General features: G+C 38.6%; 3 protein-coding genes across 3 annotated transcripts; 1 reads left to right on the top strand and 2 right to left on the bottom strand.

The window, feature by feature from the left end:
* Positions 1-5227: 5227 nt before the first annotated feature.
* LOC133789208 (probable disease resistance protein RXW24L) lies at positions 5228-6676 on the bottom strand. The gene is made up of 2 exons (XM_062226974.1): positions 5668-6676; positions 5228-5480 (listed from the first exon to the last, which is right to left on the bottom strand). The coding sequence occupies exon 1, from the start codon at positions 6674-6676 to the stop codon at positions 5672-5674; it is 1005 nt and encodes a 334-aa protein (XP_062082958.1). The 3' UTR covers positions 5228-5480; positions 5668-5671.
* A 36-nt stretch (positions 6677-6712) lies between these two features.
* On the bottom strand, positions 6713-8748 carry LOC133789201 (disease resistance protein RPM1-like). Its single transcript, XM_062226965.1, has 2 exons — positions 8608-8748; positions 6713-8521 (listed from the first exon to the last, which is right to left on the bottom strand). Exon 2 carries the CDS (start codon positions 8450-8452, stop codon positions 6713-6715), a length of 1740 nt encoding a protein of 579 aa, XP_062082949.1. The 5' UTR covers positions 8453-8521; positions 8608-8748.
* On the top strand, positions 8714-10170 carry LOC133792633 (G-type lectin S-receptor-like serine/threonine-protein kinase At4g27290). Its single transcript, XM_062230540.1, has 3 exons — positions 8714-8775; positions 9628-9775; positions 9865-10170. The coding sequence occupies exons 1-3, from the start codon at positions 8714-8716 to the stop codon at positions 10168-10170; spliced, it is 516 nt and encodes a 171-aa protein (XP_062086524.1).
* Positions 10171-12007: the final 1837 nt, after the last annotated feature.

The following is a 12007-nucleotide window of genomic DNA, read 5'->3' as shown; positions in this document are numbered from 1 at the left end:
TCTCGTACCCAAATGTCGCATCCACCATCTGGTCGATCCGGGGAAGCGGGAAGCAATCCTTCGGGCAAGCCTTGTTGAGATCCGTGAAATCGATGCACGTCCTCCACGTCCCGTTCGGCTTCGGCACCAGAACGGGGTTGGCCAGCCACACGGGGTATACAGCCTCACGAATGAAGTTGATTGATGACAACTTCTCTACCTCCAGCTTGAGGGCCTCGGCCCTTTCCGTTCCCAAGGGTCTTCGTTTTTTTCGAACTGAGGTCGCGTTCGGGTCGATGTTCAACGCATGGAAGATGATGTTACGGTCGATCCTCATCATATCTGAATGAGACCAGGCCAGGATATCCTGGTTCTCCTTTACTTGGGCGATTATGGCGGCTCGGACATCTGCCGGCAGCTTTTTCCCGACTTGGATTATCCTAGTCGGATCGATGTCACTAATGCACACCTCCTCAATCTCGTCCATGGGTTCTAGGACGCGGTCGTCTCCCATCCTCGGGTCCAGCTCATCTTCCTCCCGGACCACTCTTCCTGCAGGGGGAGGGAGAACCGGGCCGACGACTTCCTCGAAGGGTTCCTCCCAGACCATGTAGATTGGCCGGGCGGATACGTGGTAGCACTTCCGAGCGCTCTTTTGATCCCCCCAGACTGTCCCCACCCCTCCGTTGTCGCAAGGGAACTTCATGCAGAAATGTCGAATGGAGGTGATTGCCCCGAACTCGACTAGTGCGGGTCGGCCGAAAATGACATTGCAAGCTATGGGGCAATCCACCACCACGAACGTGCATAATTTGAACGAGTGCTGCAACTCGCCCCCCAATGTTACGGGCAACTGGATCTTTCCCATGGGGAGCAACGCGTCTCCGTTGAAGCTGTAGATTTGGGTTGGGCACGATGCCAGATCCGCTTTGGTCAAGCCAATCGCAGCAAAGGCGGGCTTGAACAAGATGTTGACAGAGCTTCCATCGTCCACCAGCACCCGGGACACCAACTTGTTGGCTATCTGGGCGTCTATGACCAACGGGTCATGGTTTGAGAAATGGATGTTACGGGCGTCGTCCTCTGTGAAGGTGATATGGAGGTTCATCAGTTTCGAGTGCTGAGCCGGGGCCTGGACCAGAGCGCACACCTCCTGATCGTGGTCGAGCTCACTTAGGTAGCGCTTCTGATCATTCCTAGATGGCCCTCCCAGGTGAGGTCCGCCCAAAATGGTGGCCACATGTCCTTCCACGCGAGGGGGTGCCGTCCCGGATGGATAGGGCAGTCCGGGACCGGGAGTTTGCGCGACGGGGACCCCCTGAGGAGTTTGCGCCGCCGGGCCCTGTGCATATCCTCCTTGAGGCAGACATGCTCTGGGGGCACCCGGGACCGCGGGTTGTCCGGGACCTGCTGATAGGCCCAGGACTCCCACGGGCATCCTGACCCACTAGTGGTGATGCCCCAGCTTGATCAGACTCTTGATCTCATCATTGAGCTACCGACACTCTTCGGTCATGTGGCCCACGTCCTTATGGTAGGCGCACCGTTTGTTGGTATCCCTCGGGTTTCTCCCCCCTTTGAACATGGGGTTAGGCTTCCGGTAGTGAACCACCCCTCCATGGTTAGGAATATGTTCTCCCTGGTGTCCACCAAATTGGTGTATTCTGAATATTGGGGCTCGTAGCCCCTTTTGCCTTTCTTAGTCGGCTCGGACCAATTTTGACCTTTGCCGGACCTCTTCCCCCGGGAGGGGTTTACACTTGCCTCTGTTCCCCCCGCCTGGGACTATTGGGCCCCAACGGGGGCAGCGCTGTACCTGCCCAGTGTGGCTCCATACCTGGAAAAAAGGGCGAACTGGGCCGGTGCATTTCCCAAAGAGGCGGGACCATACACCGTAGGCATGGTGTAGGTAACCCCGGGCGTAACGGCCGAACCCGAGGCGATTGGGGGAGTGACGTAGGGCTGCGCCGGGAACTGCACCCCGTATCTCGGGAACGGATGGGCACTGGGCTGAGGCGCCGGAGGCCATCCAAAAGCCTGGATTTGAGCCTCCTCCCAGTTGATGAAACCCTGGGCCCTCCTTATGAATTCTTCTAAGGTAGCAGCCTTGCTACGCTGCATGTCATCCCAGAGGGGGAACCCGGCCCGGATCCCAGATTGCAATGCCACCAGGCGTTGCCCATCGTCCACCTTGGTTTTGGAGGCCTCCTTGGTAAAACGTTGGATGTAGGTCCTCAGTGTCTCTGCGTGGAGCTGTTTAAGGTTCTCAAGTTTTAGTGATAGTTAAAATAATTCAAACTATCATTTTCCAAATAGATTTATAATTTTAAGCACAAATTACTTCTAAAAAGATAGGATTTTTCTTCACTTTTCAAAATTATAATTTCAAAGCATTTAGTGTAAATCAATCTAATGAAATAACAAATAAATCAATGAACATTATTTATAAGACAAAACATAATATTTTTGTTCTAAGCATGGATGTGTACAATTTAATGACATATCTTACACAAAGAATATTATGTTTTTGCACTAATGAAGAACAAAGTGTAAATATGTGCTAACAATCCAAAATACATGATATTTAAGATGAAAGAAGATATTTGAAGAAGAAAAATCCATAAACTTTGTTGCACAAAATGGGAAATCAACATACAAAATAAATACTATCTAGTTACAAATTGTTTCATCATCACCTTAATAATCTTAAAAAGATTAGAAACTCATAACTATAATAGAAAATACAAACTAAAAATTACAAACATAAATAGGAAAATTTGGAGGAGAAACCCCCAAATATTTCCTCTAAAAATACATAGAAAATAACCAAAAAGAAGAAGATGAAGAGAATAGAGAGGTTTTGAAATGTGTAGAATTTTTGGTATGGTAACCTCCTTCTAAAATTGACACCCAAATCCCTTATTTATAGCCAAAAAATGAGTATTAAAATAATCAATTTAAATTAATTAAGTTAATAATAATATGGAAAATAGGGGCAAATTTTAGGGTGTAATGATGATGTTTTGGGGTAAAATATATAGAAAAGTTTGGGTAAAAAGTGGTATTTTTGGCAAAGGGGACAAAGGTACAAAAGTGTATTTGTGGGCTCAAGAAGGAAAAAAAATGGCTTGTGGTGGTTCGGTGGGAAGGATTGGTCTAGGCGTGAAGGCTGGCGTTGGGCTACTGTTGGAAACGGCTGGGCAGCTAGGGAAGCAAGTGGGAGACAGGTGGCGGTAGGAGGCAGAAGCTGGAGCATCAGGGAGGCTGCTGAACGTGAGGGCGTTGGGTGTGATGCGTGAGCTGCTGAGCTTGGAGTCAGGTGGCCTTTGCTGAGGAGAGCTGGAAGACAGGTGGTGGGCTGGGCCTGAGCATTGTTGTTGGGCCGGTTGGGCTGTGAGGAAGCAGCTAGGAGGAGCCATTTTCTTTGCCTCTCTCAAAAATGTCACTTCTTTCTTTGATTTTTCTTGCTTTTCAAGAGCAAATAAAATACAACAAATTCCCTATAAAACAAATATAAATTAAATTAAAACTAAATATTTTCAATAATCAAATATATCTCATAAATTCCATGAAAATATTAATTAAAACTTAATTTCTATTAAACATTTAAGTTTCAATAATACAACACATTTTTACCTCAAATTAAACAACAATAATTCAAATCATTAACTACAACATTTTACAACAAAATAACTATAAAAATACAAAAAATTATATAAAATCAAAATAAGACTAATAAATTTAAAACTACTTAAAAACTTAATAAATTAATTAAAAACTCAAGAATTAAGCAACAATTAGCACATAAAAAGTGGCAAAATAACTCTATTTTGTAGAGTTATCAGTCAATCGTATGATATGACTAGAATTGATAATGGTGGTATGTTTACTTATCCTATCTACTGTCAATATCGGTCCAGTCCGAAGTAACAAATACATCCGATCTTATCTACTTTTCTAATGTTCTGAAAAGAACATAACACTACAATGTGTAAGTAGATTATATCGTAGATTGGCAAGTCAGTGTAAATCTTGTGCACTGACTAATCTTAGGACTAACTTATTTTTTAACATATAATCATATTTATATTCTACTTTGATTACATCATTATAAATATGATTAGCTATATGCTCAGGATTCAATAGAAGTTTATATTAAACAAATAATCACGAAAATAAAACATGTGAGCAAGGTGATTGACCAAGCCAAAAATGATTTCTATTATTTTATTGATAATAAAATGAAATTACAAAGAAATTGAGTTTTAATTAGGACATAAAACCTCCCAACAACATCTTCTCCAAAAAGCCAACTTTCTATAAATATATATATATATATACATAAAATATATGTGTAGGTTATTCACTTACCCAATAAAATCTAGTAGTAAAAGTATACTTACACTTGTTTGATCCTTGTACACTTCTAATTAAGAACTCACATCTTTAGTGTCTATGATCATTAAAATTGTCTCAGTTATTTCATTTGATCATCTTACTACATTATTTTAAGTAAAAAGTGAAGCTTCAAGCTATATACGTACCTACACAAATGATGGATTACACTAATATTCTAATAATTTTTAGAGTTTATATTTTTTTAGACCTTATGCTTCTCCCCACTACCTATTTAGATCCCCTATTCTGTTTAATTGCTTTTTGAACACTTTATTTTAAATCAGACTAAAATAGGCCCCTAAAATTAATTTTGGTCAAAAATAATTTTAATATGACCAAAATATCTTTGGATTTTATTAAATGTTGAATTTTAAATTATATTTAATTAATTTTAAAAATAAAAAATTAAATAAAAATGTAATTTTAATTTAAAACTTAATTAAAACTAAAATCCTTAAGCTCAAATCTTCTTTTTTCACTCATCCTCCAGCTGCCCCATCTCCTCCAACCCAGCTAACAGCCCTATCTGGTTCACCAATGACTGACATCCTTGAGGGAAACGAAATTTTGAGGATCACTCACTTCTTAGGTGGATCACAAGGGACATTGAGGTCCCTTTCTCCTTTAGTCTCAAGCGATTGTTGCAGAGATGGAACACTCTTCACAGTGATTAATCCAAGATTTGTTTTGCCTGGGTCTGGGCTTATCAATTTTTTTTAAAACTTCCAATTCTATATGAAACTCAAACTAAGTGAATTTGAAAGAAGAAAAAAAATGCAAAAACTAAAAGTTGCCTCTATGGCCGGTGGTGAGCAGAGAAGCTTCAAACCTATAAGCACAAAATAAAAACTAAATAACAATTTTTTCCTAAATTCATAGATGTATTAACCATTTAGCTTTTGATTGAATATTTTAGATTAATGGATTTGTAGTTCCAAAACCACCAGACCCACCAAATCCAATCTATCCATGTCCAAAAGTACAACCATAACAATTTTCCAATCCACCTGCATCAAAACTACAAGAAGAACTTCTTCTAAGGAGAGACACTTCCATCGTTGCTGCTGCCATTCCCAAGACCCAGATCTAGTGCCGACTTCTTCCTGAAGACATCCAAATAAGTAATTAGAAAAAATACAGAGTCCAAAAATATATAAATCATAATTTCTATGTTATAGGATGTGATATAATTTAGAAAGTTGAATGAAAAATCATATTTTTCACATAAAGAATCTTCCTCATTATTGAATTGAAAAGTATAATTTACAAAGGAAGAAGAATAAAACTTACATTACTACAACCAATGACCATCATCTCCCGTTCCAATGTAAATTCCTGGAATGTGCATTATTTTTAAGTAATTCTCATGTTGACTTCCACGATATATAGTTGTTCTTAATTCCATAGCCATGTCTATCAAAAACAAGTGTTGGAGGTTTTTTAGGCGTTCAATTCCTAATGGAGTTTCCTCTAGTAATTTGCAATTTTCCAAACACATAAGTTCGAGATGCGGCAATGCTTTATCTTCCACTGTCATCCTTCTCAAGTTTTTGGCTGTTACAATATAGAGTTTTCTTAGCATTAAGAAACCTCCAGCTTTAAAACATAGTGACTGCCCATCATAAGCTCGATCATCAAAGCTGAGTGATACTAGATTGGGTAAAGCTTGTAATGACTTTAGCGGATCAACCTGCAACTTACTACCAGACAAATATAATATGGACAAGTTTGTAAGGTTTTGTAACCTTTCTTGTGAATTCTCCACTACGCGTCCTACTATAATTAATCTCTGAAGTAATTGAAGAGACGAGGATGATATAAACTCCAGACTAAGGGTTTCATCATCTGATCTTGAATCCAAACGTAGTGAACGAAGGAACTTTAATTTATGAATTGATGAGCACAGTGCATCTCCATGCTCAACTCCAAGTTGTAGAATGCATAACATGGTCAATTGTGTTAGCCTTCCTATGGATATCAGAAGCTCAGTTTCACCAAGTTTTGCCTCAACAGCACAAAGTTTTCTCAAGGAAGAAAGGGAATCTATTCCTTTTAAAGCCTTTAAACCATGCGGTATCATATTAGGTAGAGAACCATAACCATAAACTATTACATGTCGCAAACATTGTAATCGTAAAATCTCACTGGGAAGCTCTCGTACAAGGGTTCTTTTGAGGTCTAATGTTTCAAGATGTCGAAGATTCACAATAGAGCGTGGAACTGAACTTACAGCAGTATCTCTTAAAGATAGATATCGCAAATGGTACAACTTTGTGATTTCTATTGGAAATGTGGTCATAGGTGCACGTGTACAATCCAACACCTTGAGAAGTCTTTACCCATGGTCAGAAAATGAAGACATCAAATTGTTCCAAACATCATTTTCTTTGGTGAATAAGAGAACGGAGCGCAATTGAGATAAGTGATTGGCCTCAAATATATCTATATTTGTTCCTTCATGCACAGATAGTCGTCGAACTCTTTCTGACATCCTTCTACCACTCTCTTTATTAGTTATTGTTGCAAAGCTTTGGTCTTTTGATTTAAGAAGCATAGTTTCCCTTAAAATATCATGCACTCGACAACTTTTGATTCTTCCATCATCATATCTATCCTTCACTTGGACCAAGCTTCTATTAATAAGCTCATTGAAACAACCATTTGCTACTTCTTCTAATGGTCTTCCCTCAGCTTCTTCTATGAAACCTTCAGCAATCCACAATCGAATCAGAACATTGCGTTTAATCAAGTAATCCTCAGGGAATACACTCACATACATGAAACAATACTTCAAGTTGTAAGGCAAATCATTGAAACTAAGTGAAAGTATCGCTTGCATGCCTTTCAATTTTTTATTTCCTTGTAATTCAGCTCGCAGAGAACGATCAACAATCTCCCACTCATCCACCTTGTAGATGTCCTTTGTAGCCAACATGCTTCCTATTGCCACAATGGCAAGAGGCAATCCCTCGCATCTTTTTAGGATGTCTTTTGAAATTTTCTCCAAATGAGTAGGACAAGGGTTGCCTTGGAAGGCTTTTGCACAAAATAGTGTCCAAGAGTCTTCAAAAGATAAAGGATTTAAGTGAAAGATCTTACCACCAACATCTTTGGTAGAGGAAGTGGCCACATCTGCAATACGAGTTGTGATTATTAATCGGCTACCATTGTTGTTGTTTCGAAATGCAGCTTTTACTGCTTCCCATGCATCCACATCCCATATGTCATCTAATACAAGCAAGTATCTTTTCCCATGAAGAAAATCAACAATTGTTCTCTTTAGGAAGTGAGTGTCTGTGGACTTCTCAACCTCTTCCGAAAGTGGTAGGTTGAAAGTTTTGAATGATTGCCGGATAATTTGCCTCAGAAGGTCATCTAGCTTGAACGATTGTGAAACAGTGACCCAAGCTTCATGTTGATGAAAATGATTCTTTGCTTGTAAATCATTATAAACTGAACTCACTAGAGTGGTTTTTCCCAGCCCTCCCATTCCCACCACTGCAGCCACTTGTAGTTGAGAGGTATCCTCCACAAGAAAACTCAAAAGATCTTGCTTGTGTGAATCAATGCCCACTAGTTGAGCTTCTTCCAGCAACCGTGCGTCACTTCTAAGCTCAGAAGAGTACAAAGGTTTGGTCCCAGAACTTGATCCGATCTCTATACAACCCAATTTGTAACCATATCTCTTATGTCCCTCAAAAATATCAGTAACTCTGACTTTGATATTGTGCAATTGGGAGGCAATTCGATGGCGAGCTTTCAAGTTCTTGATTCCACGAACCATCTTACACAAATGACCATAAACTCCATGTCGCTTAGTATGCTCAAATCTATACAAAAAATCATCGAGAATGTCTTCTATGTCGTAAGCAACCTCCCTAACTTGCTTAACCCATACTTTGATTTCCTCATCCTCATCTTCTGAAGCATCAGCAGATCGCAAGAAGGCCCTCATGCGATCCAACTCATTTTTCACAAAAACAACTTCATTTCGAAATCCACTCATGAGCTTTGCTTCACCTTCCAACAAGGATGAAAGCTTCTCTAATAGAAAACTCACGACACTCTCTGCCATGGTTTGTTTCGATCTATATAGCTTTTGAACTTTAATCTCCTTGCTTGTTCATAACTTTTTTTTTTTAACCTGAAACTAAGAATGAAAAATATTAAAAGTAGATTACGTAAGAAATTAAGAGCATATAAAGAAAATGAGGATTGAGAATAACGTACCCAATATCTTTATACAGGTTGCTGGCGAGACTAGCAGAGGGATGAAAGAGTAGATTTTTCTTTTCTTTCTATAAAATTTTTGTAGGAATGAAAAACGATTAGGAGAATGACTAAAATCTCAATTATGCAATACTACGTGAAAACAGTAGAGAAGAGAGATAATGAATGGTAAAGATTTTAGGCTCGTGAGAATAGTGTTTGTTGTAAGGTGCTCACCAACACCAACCATATCTTATCTAACTAAATTTAAGTGTCCAATTTACTTTACATGAGAGACGTTTTCATTGGGGTAGTTTTATGTGTGGAGAGAGAGAGAGAGTTTGGATTACCAATAATTGTGATGAAAAGTAAGGGTCGACCATCACATCAATTTGTAAGACTTTTGAGTCTGAAGAAGCTTCCCAACAAAAACCACATCTTATCTTGTTGAATTTAATTCTCCATTACAAGAGTAGTTTGTCATTGGTCCAAAACATTTCAATTCTTTAAATATTTTAAAGGGTTTTAAGCACCATTGCCCCTTGAGTTATACATAGAATGTCACTTTAGTTATTGAGTTTATTTTTTAGTTAATTTGATCATTGTGTTTATCAAAGAATGGCAATTAGCCCCATTATTCTAAACCCGTTTAAATTTTAACATAAATCTCAAATAACAAATTATTGTTTAGTTAAAATATATATATATATAAATTAATATATATATAGGGAGTTCATTATATATTAATCCCATATATGTTTAGTTAAAATTTAACAAATTATTGTTTAGTTAAATTTTTTTCAACACCGTGCATCCTTTTTCTATTTTGCACCTGAATAGTTATAATCCCAAATTTTTTTATATGATGGTGTACATTATAACTATCTAGAACATCCTACAAATTTTCAAAAAATTCTGAATAAATTATGGTACCGAAACAGGGTCTAAATAGTTGGAACTTAGTAAGTCATCTTTGAAATCCTTTTAGTTTCTTTAATATAAATCTATTGTATACTAATAAATAATGTTATGCAAATGTAGTGGTTATTTGGCTCCAGAATATGCTTCCAATGTATTCTCAACAAAATCTGACGTATTTAGTTTTGGCACATTGATGCTTGAAATCGTAAGTGGAAAGAAAAGTAGAGGCCTGTACGATGAAGATAGCATTCTTAACCTCACTGGATTGGTAAGTATTTGGATAGCATACTTAACCTAATTGGATTGGTAAGCATTTAGCTTTTTCTTTTTTATTTATATTTTTATAATATTTGTTAGGCATGGACTTTGATGAAAGAAGGCAACCCATTTATGTTTATTAATAAGTGCTTGTTAAGAGATCCAAACGACAACATGGAAGAAGCATTGCGTTGCATCTACATTGGTCTCTTGTGTGTGCAACAAAAACCTATTGATAGGCCTAATATGTCTTCTGTTATTCTAATGTTGAGCGGTGAGAAAGTGTTACCTCAACCCAAACCACCAGCCTATTTCACCAACACAGATTTCTGGGAGGGATACCATTCCCTCTTTTCTAAGACACCATCATGCAATACAAGCATAACAGCTGTCGAAGCGCGATGATAATTCATACAACAAATCAGAGTTTATCATGTAAATTTTTAGAATTTGAATTATTACAATTTCTATTTATTTTGTTCAAAACTGCAATGATGATTGGTATTAGTAATCTACATGTAGTATATATGAGTCTATGCCAGAAAAGAATTAGCTATTCATGACAATAAAAGTGATTCTTGAACCTTTTCTTGATTATAATAAGCCATTATTAGACTTATTTCCTTGTAGTGAGGCAAGAGTATGATGAGAAACTTATACATACTGTCAATATCAAATTGTACTGTCTTATTTTTAAGTGTTGAAATAATTTCTAAGTGATGTGTATTATGGTATGGCCTCGGCTGAAATCATGAATATATATACATATATTTCTTTAATATAACCAAGAAATAAGCACTGGTTACATGAAAACTTATGATGCATAACTTATATATGAAATTCCACCACAAATCTACAAACTGATGCATAACTTGATTAAAAAAAAAGTAAAATTTGGTTTTTGCAAGAGAAGATTTGATTGACTGATTGGCTGGCTTGTATTAAAAATATAATGTCTCAAACTACCAACCAATCAGTGTCCAATCAAATGTAGATGGACTAGTAGTAAATTTGAATTTAAAGATATTATAAACACATATTCAATTACCTGGAATAATAGCTTATGACAGCAAAATTATTGGTCTTTTAGATCAAGGAATCAAAACTGCTGACTTTTCTTATTTAGGTAGCATTTTTAACTAAAATGTGGGTTTTTTTTTTCTTCAGTCAAACATGATAAATATTGTAAAAATTCGAAGAAAAAGTCTGTGTACGCCCTGATTTTCCCACGGGCTGATTAGCAAGCCGAGCTGTGGCCTAACCATGATTACCTCATGTTCATCCCCAGGGCCAGAGCTTCTGTTGTAGTGTCGTGCCTTCTTAGCTCGAGGAAGCCCTAAGAGCTCGCCTTCACCGCCAAGGCCGGGGGAGGGATTCCGAAGGCCGAGGACCTAGCTAAGTATGAAGCTCGTGGTACGAGCTGGATATGGAGGCTGTGCCCCTTTGTGAAGTCTACGCACGCAAGGTAAGCGTGCATATATCAAGCGTCACGTGTTCGATATCCCCCTGACTTTTCGGACACGCAGCAGGAACGTGCGTGTTCAGACACCCACGACTGGGTTGGGCCGTGCGTCCCATTACTTCCTTACCTATTGATTTGACCACACTTATGTGTCAGGTTTAGGAATTAATCATGAATGTCACAGAATTGATACGACAAGTAATAAGGTCACGGGATAACCTTCTTACCAACTTCCAGGTGCCTTCTCCTATAAATATGGAAACCCTGGGAGTTGATATGGGTTGGAAAAATAATCTCTTGTAAGAAATACTCTGTAATCAAATACTCAGTATAGATCAATAATATTGACTAGTGGAGTAGAAGGATTTTAACCTTCGAACCACTTAAAAACCGTGTCTTGAGTCACCTCTTTCATCCTCTAAGATCATATATCTATTTCGGTTCACCTTTAGCACTAATCCATTTCTCTTCTTCTCTTAATTACCTGTTGGCGAAGAACCGCGTCAACAGTTTGGTGCTTTCATTGAGAGCAAGTTCGATTAGTGCTGCAGCAAACATCCAACGATGGTGACTACTCGGTCTAGGCATGGTAACGAGGCAGAACAACATGATGGGCAAGAGGCTCATCATACTACCATCCCTGATGAACAAGTTCCTGAAGTCCAGCAGCGGCCAGGAAAACAGCCGGTGGGCCAAGATGATACCGGTAGTTCGGCGCCTCGGCCACCTAATTCGAACCCATGTTATTATACTGTGGTGGAGATGGAGAACGCTCAACTG

The sequence above is a fragment of the Humulus lupulus genome, chromosome 7, assembly GCF_963169125.1.
Source record: "Humulus lupulus chromosome 7, drHumLupu1.1, whole genome shotgun sequence".
Taxonomy (NCBI): domain Eukaryota; kingdom Viridiplantae; phylum Streptophyta; class Magnoliopsida; order Rosales; family Cannabaceae; genus Humulus; species Humulus lupulus.
This window is presented reverse-complemented; position numbering and strand designations above follow the sequence as displayed.